Consider the following 8,242-nt stretch of genomic DNA (forward strand, 5'->3'; position numbering starts at 1 on the left):
AGTGGGTCCAGTGTGGGGAGGGAGGGCAAGATAGGGGTAAGAGGTTAAGAGGTACAAACTACTAGGTATAAAATAAGCTACAAGGATATATCTTACAACAGGGGAACATAGCCAACATTTTATAATAACTATAAAGGAGTATAACCTCTATAAATTCTGAGTCACTAGATTTTACACGTGTGATTTATATAGTATTGTCAGCAACTATACTTCAATTTAAAAAAGAAAAGATCCAATGAGTTCACACATACAAAGAGTTTGGGAGAGGACCTGGCACAGAACAATTGCTCAGGTGTTGTGCTCTCAGGGAGGTGGCTATCACTATTTCATCGTCATCCGTGACTCCTTCCTCCTCTTGCTACTTCCTCCCAATTCATTACTAAGCCCTGATGAATTAACCTCTCCAACCAGACCACTTTTCCCTCATCACGCCCTCTGCCCCAGTCAAAGAGGCAGCAAAGCATAGATGCAAATTACATGGATTCCAGGGTCAGGCTGCAAGTGTTCAAATCCTGGCCCTGCTATTTCCTGGCTGAGTGACCTTGGATAAGTTTTAGTGCCTCATTTTTATCTCTGTACAATGGAGATGATAGTAGCGCCTCCTCTTGAAAAACTGCTGTCAGCATTAAATGAATGAACATATATAAAACACTCAAGACAGCTTCTGACATATATCAGATGCTGTAATTAATAACATAATTATCATATAATATAATTATCGATATCATATAATAATATAATTATCATATAATTATAATAGTACTTTTTAATAATTACTAATATAATTAATATATAACAGCCGCCTCACTGGCTTCTGTCTTCCACTCTACCTCCCTGTAATCCATTTTCCACGCAGCAACCGGTGAACCTTTTAAAATGTCAGTGAAGACACTGAAAAGTCAAAGCAAACAAATTCAACTTGTGGGTCTTGTTTAAGTACTGACTGAAACAAACCAAGTGTAATAAAAAGATTTTTATGGGATATGAGGTCTGGTATATAGCTTCAAAATCATCTGGGAGGAGTGAGTGGGGAAATGAGCCCAAATAATCCTTCCGTATAACTCCCACGGCTCCCAGGGTTCGCCAGACCTTGTGGATTATCAGACTGAAGACCCACCCATGCGGGGGTGGTTTATGGGCACTTCACGGTCATTCCTGTACGGGGCGGGAAGGTGCACCATCACTTCCCGGGGGAAGGGTGTCAAGCAAGCCACCCCGGGCCTGGCACCAGGAGCTCCAGCCGGGAACAAGGGGGCCCGGGCACTTGGAGACCGCCGCCCTCCCGGCCCCAGGGTCGTAGTATTAGGGTGGGAGGGGCGGAGAATCCAGAATCACCCAGCAGCGAAGAGTGCCGGGCGCTGTGCAAATAACGTGACTTTTACTGAGCATGAGCTCGCTCTGAACCCGTCCCGCTCCCTCCCTCTCTCGAGGAAATAGCTAGCCTTTACTTGCCAGTGCCTTGAGGGGTAGAATAGGCAGCGAGCTCTTGAAACTGATTCGGGAGACGGAACTCAAGCTCCGAGCGGAATTCTCGAAAAGAATGGGGACATACAAAAGGGAAGTTGTCTCAAGAAATCTCTTGAGTTAGGTTTCCCCGTGTTAACTCCTGCACGTGCTTGACTCCAGTCAGCCACCGTAGGCCCTGCAAGCCTCGGCACACTTTCCTCCGGTCCCTCAGCCGGTGTTGCTCACCAATTGGCTTGCCTTGCGCACCCACCCCCTCCTTCCATCCCGTCTCCCCCGCTGCAGCCTCCGCGGGCCGGACCGCGCATGCGAACTAACGCCCTCACCGGCCCGGCGGAGGAGGAGGGAATGGAAATGAGGCTGGGCCCAGCAGCTAGCGCGCGCTCCCTCCCCTGCCCTCCCATCTCAGGGCGCGCGCCGGGCGGTGCAGAGTCCGAAGGCAGCGCCGCAGTGGCCGCGGCCCCCGAGGGAGGGGCCCGGAGCCCCGCCCCCAGGGAGGAGCCGCCCGCAGGTGAGGGGGCAGCGGTCCGGGCACAGACGCCAGGGTCTTCGGGAAGTAGACTGGGGGTGCTGATCGCCAGAACTCCCGGAACGGGGGAGGGTCCTGATGCATAGGTTCTGGAGGGGCTGCATGGGCGCCTGAGCCTTGGGAGGGTGCATTGGTGCCCGAATGCCATGATCCCAAGGGGTGCCTGGAGGCTCGGACGCTTGGGACCTCGAGGGAGAAGTCCATTAGGGGGTCTCAGAATCGCAACACACGAGCCACGCTCTTTCTGTGTCTTCCTCCAGGTCTCCCCTCTACCCTCCACGGTTCCAACTCCACGCAGGGGTTTAAATTTAGTGACAAGAAGAAGGCAGTTCACGCGGCGTCAATGGACTGAGACTAAGCCAAGAGCCGGGTAAAGCTACCTCTTCGATGTGAATCCCGCCCACTGAGCTCGTAGGCCCCTCCCCTGGGACAGAGTTGCTGAGCAACCGACTTTGGGTCTTATTAGTATAGCTCCACCCATCCCCGTCTTAGGTTCCTCGGCCGGTTCCGCCCACTCTGGACATAGGCCCCGCCTGCTCCGCGCTCTGGGGCGGCTGGGAGTTAGTTATAGAGGCCCCGCCCACTCCGCTCGAAGGCTCAAACGCTGAGGCTAAGTTCCAAATAGACTGCTTCTGGGTCGGGTTTGCATAACCCCGCCCATTGTGCCCTTAGGCTCCGCCCACCCTCGCCTTATAGGACCCCAGACTTAAATAGACCCTGCTCCTAAACATACTGACCCTTGATTGTTAGGCTCTCAGCCCTTCCCCCAACAGCCTGATAAACACCGGCGTCGCCCCCTCTCCCACCCTAGGCCCTCCCTCTAGGTTTCTGGGCCAGCAAGATGCTGGAGCGGGACGCTGAGTCTGTGGCCCGGGGCACCGATCCTAGTCCCACTGGCAAGGAGCCTGTGACCAAAGGAGAAGGTGAGGGCGGCTCCACCTGTGAGTAGGGGGCATTCTCCAGGAACTGGGGCCAAGAGAATCGTATGTTGAGGGAATCTCAGGGTGAAGTTTTGAAAGTCCAGGGTGATAACCATTTCGGATCCCCAAGAACGCCAAGTTCTGGGGACTCCTCCAGGTTGTCTTGGAGGGACCCCTCATTTCTAGGGGAGATGACATGCGGGATTTCAGGGTGATCACTTGGGAAGATACTAGAAACAGACACTTTAGTAGCTTTGGGGAAGCCTTAGCTCTGGGGTTCCAGCGAGGTAACCCTTTGGAGCCCCTTAGGATGATGCATGGCAGGGGGTGAGAAGCAGGAACACGCCATTTGGGGAATCTCAGTATGACCCTTCAGGTGTCCAGACACACTAGAATGTCAAGGTCGAGGGGGAGCCTGGTGTAGACTCAGGGCGTTGGCTGCTTCCTGGAGCCCACCAACCCTCCTGTCCCCTAGCTCCCTACCAGGGCTCGCCGCAGAAGCCCAGCCAGTTGGTTCCAGGGCCCGCCACGTCTGCGGGGGCGCCTTCCCAACCCCGCCGGCGGCCCCCGCCCCAGCGCCCGCACCGCTGCCCCGACTGTGACAAGGCCTTCTCGTACCCGTCCAAGCTGGCCACGCACCGGTTGGCACACGGCGGCGCCCGCCCCCACCCATGCCCCGACTGCCCCAAGGCCTTCTCCTACCCCTCCAAGCTGGCAGCCCACCGCCTCACGCACAGCGGCGCCCGTCCGCACCCGTGCCCGCACTGCCCAAAGGCCTTCGGCCACCGCTCCAAGCTGGCAGCCCACCTCTGGACCCACGCGCCCACCCGCCCCTACCCGTGCCCCGACTGCCCCAAGTCCTTCTGCTACCCCTCCAAGCTGGCGGCCCACCGCCATACGCACCATGCCACCGACGCCCGTCCCTATCCTTGCCCGCACTGCCCCAAGGCTTTTTCATTCCCCTCCAAACTGGCCGCCCATCGCCTATGTCACGACCCCCCGACGGCGCCGGGTAGCCAGGTCACCGCCCGGCATCGCTGCTCCAGCTGCGGCCAGGCGTTTGGTCAGAGACGCCTCCTACTCCTTCACCAACGCAGCCACCACCAGGCCGAGAGCCCAGGGGAGCGGGAGTGAACCCTCCCTTTGGCTCACAGGCTCCCTGTGCTGCCAGCCCCAGTCAATAAAGAGGTGGCATCTCTGAGCCAGGCTGTATGGACTTGCCTCTTCCAGGTAGCCGGAAGGGAGGTTGGCCCCCGCGCTGGACTCAGACTTAGCAGGAGGAACTCGTTTCTGGGAGGGGAAAACATCACCCACAGAGTTAGCACGGGGCCCCAAACCATGGACCTGGAGGTGTGGTTTGAAAGCCCTGGCTCTGGTTTTTCACACCTCTTCATATGGCAAAGGTTAAACATCTGCTAGCATCCTGTGCTGCTGAGGAGTGTGGCGAGACAGGCTCTCCTCAATGTTGTGAGTTTAAACTAGTGCCTCCACTTTGGCCATTGAGTGTATGTATAAAAAATTTTAAATGCACGCATCCTCTGTCAACGATTCCACTTCTAGGAATTTATCCTAGAGATAAGCACGTGAAGAAAGGTATAAGATTAAGGATGTTCACTGCAGTGCGATGGCAGTGGCCAAAGATGGGAAACAACCCGAGTGCCCATCAATAGGGGACCAGCTAACGAATTTACAGTACAGCCAGAGAATGGAAGATGTAGCTGTAGGGGAAAAAAGTCAGCTCTACATGCACTGACATGGAAGTATTCCCAAGATAAGCCAAATCATAAAGGCAAGAACAAGGGGTGTATACCAGTAGAGTAAAAACAATTTGAAGGCCAAGCTTTGGAGCCAGCCCTGACCCACTGAAGAGCTGCAGGGCCTTGGACGAGCTTGTCACTTCTCTGAACTCAGATGCCTTATCTATAAAATGGGAGGGTTTTTTGTTTGATGCTGCGGGTTTTTAAATTTGGCTGTGGCTTGCGGCATCTTAGTTCCCTGACCAGGGATCGAACCAGGGCCTCGGAAGTGAAAGCACCAAGTCCTAACCACTGGATCGCCAGGGAATTCCCAAATGGGAGTATTATAAGGCCTTTACAAGCAACTTCTCAGGCAAAGATGGTTCCCCTCTTGGAGCCTGTTTCTCCAGCTATAAAACAAGGATGACTGAGCGAACATGGGACTGCTCTTCGTTCTACAGATATGAATTAAGCAGGTACCGTGTGCCGGGCCCTGCACAGGGTGTTAGGAACACAGCAGTGAACAAGACAGACCTGGTCCAGTGAGGGAGGTGGACACCAACCAAGTAGTGGCAAACACAAAGTAAAGAAGCCAAGTCCACTTTGAACAACAAGTAGGGGAGCCTTGCCTCCCTTCATACCAAGAATTATTACAAAGCTGTAGTAATAGGACGGTGGTGCTGGCTTGGGAATAGGCTAGTGGGAGGGCACTGAGAGCTCAGGAACAGACCTACGCTTACGAGGTGCTAATAGGAGGTGGTCCCCACCTGTAGATCAGAGGTTGGCAAGCTTTTCCTATAAAGGGCCAGACAGTAGATCTGTTTAGATTTTGCAGGCCATACTGCGTCTGCCACAACTACCTGGCGCTGCTGTTGTAGCGCAAAGGCAGACACATGCATTGTGATATGTGGACGAGCGTGGCTGTGTTCCGATAAAACTTTATTTACAAAAACAGTAGGTGAGGGCTTCCCTGGTGGGCGCAGTGGCTGAGAGTCCGCCTGCCGATGCAGGGGGCACGGGTTCGTGCCCCTGTCCGGGAAGATACCACATGCTGCAGAGTGGCTAGGCCCGTGAGCCATGGCCACTGAGCCTGCGTGTCCGGAGCCTGTGCTCCGCAACGGGAGAGGCCACAACAGTGAGAAGCCCTCGTACCACAAAAACAAACAAACAAACAAACAGTAGGTGGGCTGGATTCTGCCTATGGAGTGTAGTTCGCCAGCCCCAGCTATAGATAAGTGGGGAAAGGATAGCTAATCTGTGAATGAGCTGAGAGATGGGGAAGAAAATTAAATGAGACCCTGTGGTAGGCAGAATAATGGTCCCCCAAAGATGTCCACATCCTAATCCCCAGAACCTGTGAGTGTGTTGGCTTCCACACAGCAGAAGGGACTTTGCTTATGTGATGAAGGATCAGCTCTTAAGATGGGAGATTATCCTGATTATTCCAGTGGGCCCAGTGTAATCACAAGGGTCCTTACATGGGAAAGAGGGAAGCAGAGGAGTCAGAGGAGGTGTGCCAATGGAAGCAGAGACTGGAGTGATGTGGGACCACGGGTCAAGGAATGCAGTCAGCTTCTAGAGGCTAAAAAAGGCAAGGAAATGGGTTCTCCCCTAGCGCTTCCAGAAGGAACACAGCAAAATAAAAATTTAAATAAATAAATAAAATAAAAAATAACATTCAAATAATTTTAAAAGACAGAAGGAACACAGCCTGGCCAGCACCATGATTTTAGCCCACTCAGACTGATTTTGGACTACCGACCTCCAGGACTATAAAATAAATTTGTGTTGTTTAAAGCCTATGATTTTGGTAATGTGTTACAGCAACATAGAAACTAATGAGGCTCTCTACCTCACAGCATACACAGAAGTTTCTAGTGATTTAAGATCTAAGTCTGAAACACAAAACTCTAGAGCATTTAGATGGAAATAAAGGAGAATCCCTTAGTAACCTCAGAGGCAGAGAAAGTATCTTTAAGACACAAAAAGTACAGATCGTAGAGGAAAAGACTGGTAAATGTGATCATAAGCAAACCAAGATACAACGATGATAGAGAGACAGTATTATGAGGGTAGACCTGGCAAATACGGTTAGATATAGAGGGTGAGGAAAGGCCTTCTTGAGGAGCTATTGTTCAGAGCTCAGATCTGAAAGCTGTGGAGGATGGAATGAGAGATGGTTTGTGGAATCTCCAGCATGAGGCTGGAACCAAGCAGACAAATGGAAATCAGGGGGCCTCAGGACTGCAGGCTGCTCAGCAAGGCCCTCGGGGGAGGGGGAGAGGCAGTGGAGGGGCAGGCTCCCTCCCCCAAAGCCAGCAGTATGGCTTGTGTCCATATTTACCGTGGAGCTGCCCCGGAAGATTTCCTCCAAAGCGACCCCACCACCATCAACGTTTCAAGGACACAAACTCCTCTTGGGGGTGTCCATCCGGCCCAACCTTACTTTGTCCAGATGGGAAAGCTGGGTGCAGGAGGGATGGGATTTGCCCGCAACCAAGCAAGGGACAGTGCTGAGTCAGGGTGGATCCTGGGTTTTCCTGGTACCCCGCCCAACACCCTGCTACTCCTTGCACTTGTCCTGCCTGAAGACCTCTGCACTTGCTTTTCCTCTGCCTGGAATGGTTCCCCCTGAACCTCCCTTACTTCTCCCAAGTCCCTGCAGACAGGTGAGTCCTCTGAGACACCTTCCCTGATGACCCGATCACTCTCATCACAACACTGCCTGGCTTTATCCGCTCACACAGCATTTGTCGCCACCCCACACTGCGGGACACTTGCTGTCTCTCTCCCCCAGCAGAATGTCAGCCCCGTAAGAGCAGGGGACTCGTGTCTGTTTTTTCACTCTGTAGCCCCACTGTCTCACACATGGTGGGTGTGGTTGGCAGAAAAATGGCCTCCCAAAGATGCCCACATCTTAATCCCTGGAACCTACAGATATGTTATGTGGCAAAGGTTGAATTAAGGCAGCATAAGGAATGAAGGTTGCTAAGTGGCTGGCTTTAAAACAGGAAGATTATCCCAGGTTATCCGGCTGGGCTCAGTGTAATCACAGGAAGAGTCAGTGTCAGAGTGACACAGCGTGAGAAAGACTCGACTGGCCGTTGCTGTCTTTGAAGATGGAAGGGGCGTGGGTCGTGGGCAGCTGCTAGAAGCTGGAAAAGACAAGAACGTGGATTCTCTCCCGGAGCCTCCAAAAGGAGCGCATCCCTGCCTACACCTTTTTTTTTTTAAATTATTTATTTGTTTTTAGCTGCGTTGGGTCTTCGTTGCCGCGTGCGGGCTTTCTCTAGTTGTGGAGAGTGGAGGCTACTCTTTGTCGTGGTGTGCGGGCTTCTCACTGCAGTGGCTTCTCTTGTTGCGGAGCACGGGCTCTAGGCACATGGGCTTCAGCAGTTGTGACTCGCAGGCTCAGTAGTTGTGGCTCGCGGGCTCTAGAGCGCAGGTTCAGTAGTTGTGGTGCACGGGCTTAGTTGCTCTGCGGCATGTGGGATCTTCCTGGACCAGGGATTGAACCCGTGTCCCCTGCACTGGCAGGCAGATTCTTAACCACTGTGCCACCAGGGAAGTCCCCCTGCCTACACCTTTATGTT

At 53.2% G+C, this 8,242-nt stretch overlaps 1 protein-coding gene across 1 annotated transcript; it reads left to right on the forward strand.

Annotated features, from left to right (window-relative positions):
• Positions 1–2,311: 2,311 nt before the first annotated feature.
• ZNF575 (zinc finger protein 575) lies at positions 2,312–4,047 on the forward strand (the record flags this gene model as incomplete). Its single annotated transcript, XM_082862706.1, has 3 exons — positions 2,312–2,363; positions 2,805–2,916; positions 3,389–4,047. Exons 2-3 carry the CDS (start codon positions 2,835–2,837, stop codon positions 4,045–4,047), a joined length of 741 nt encoding a protein of 246 aa, XP_082718832.1. The 5' UTR covers positions 2,312–2,363; positions 2,805–2,834.
• Between the last annotated feature and the right edge of the window lie 4,195 nt (positions 4,048–8,242).

Source organism: Leucopleurus acutus, assembly GCF_964270905.1.
Source record: "Leucopleurus acutus genome assembly, chromosome: 20".
NCBI classification, from domain to species: Eukaryota; Metazoa; Chordata; class Mammalia; order Artiodactyla; family Delphinidae; genus Leucopleurus; species Leucopleurus acutus.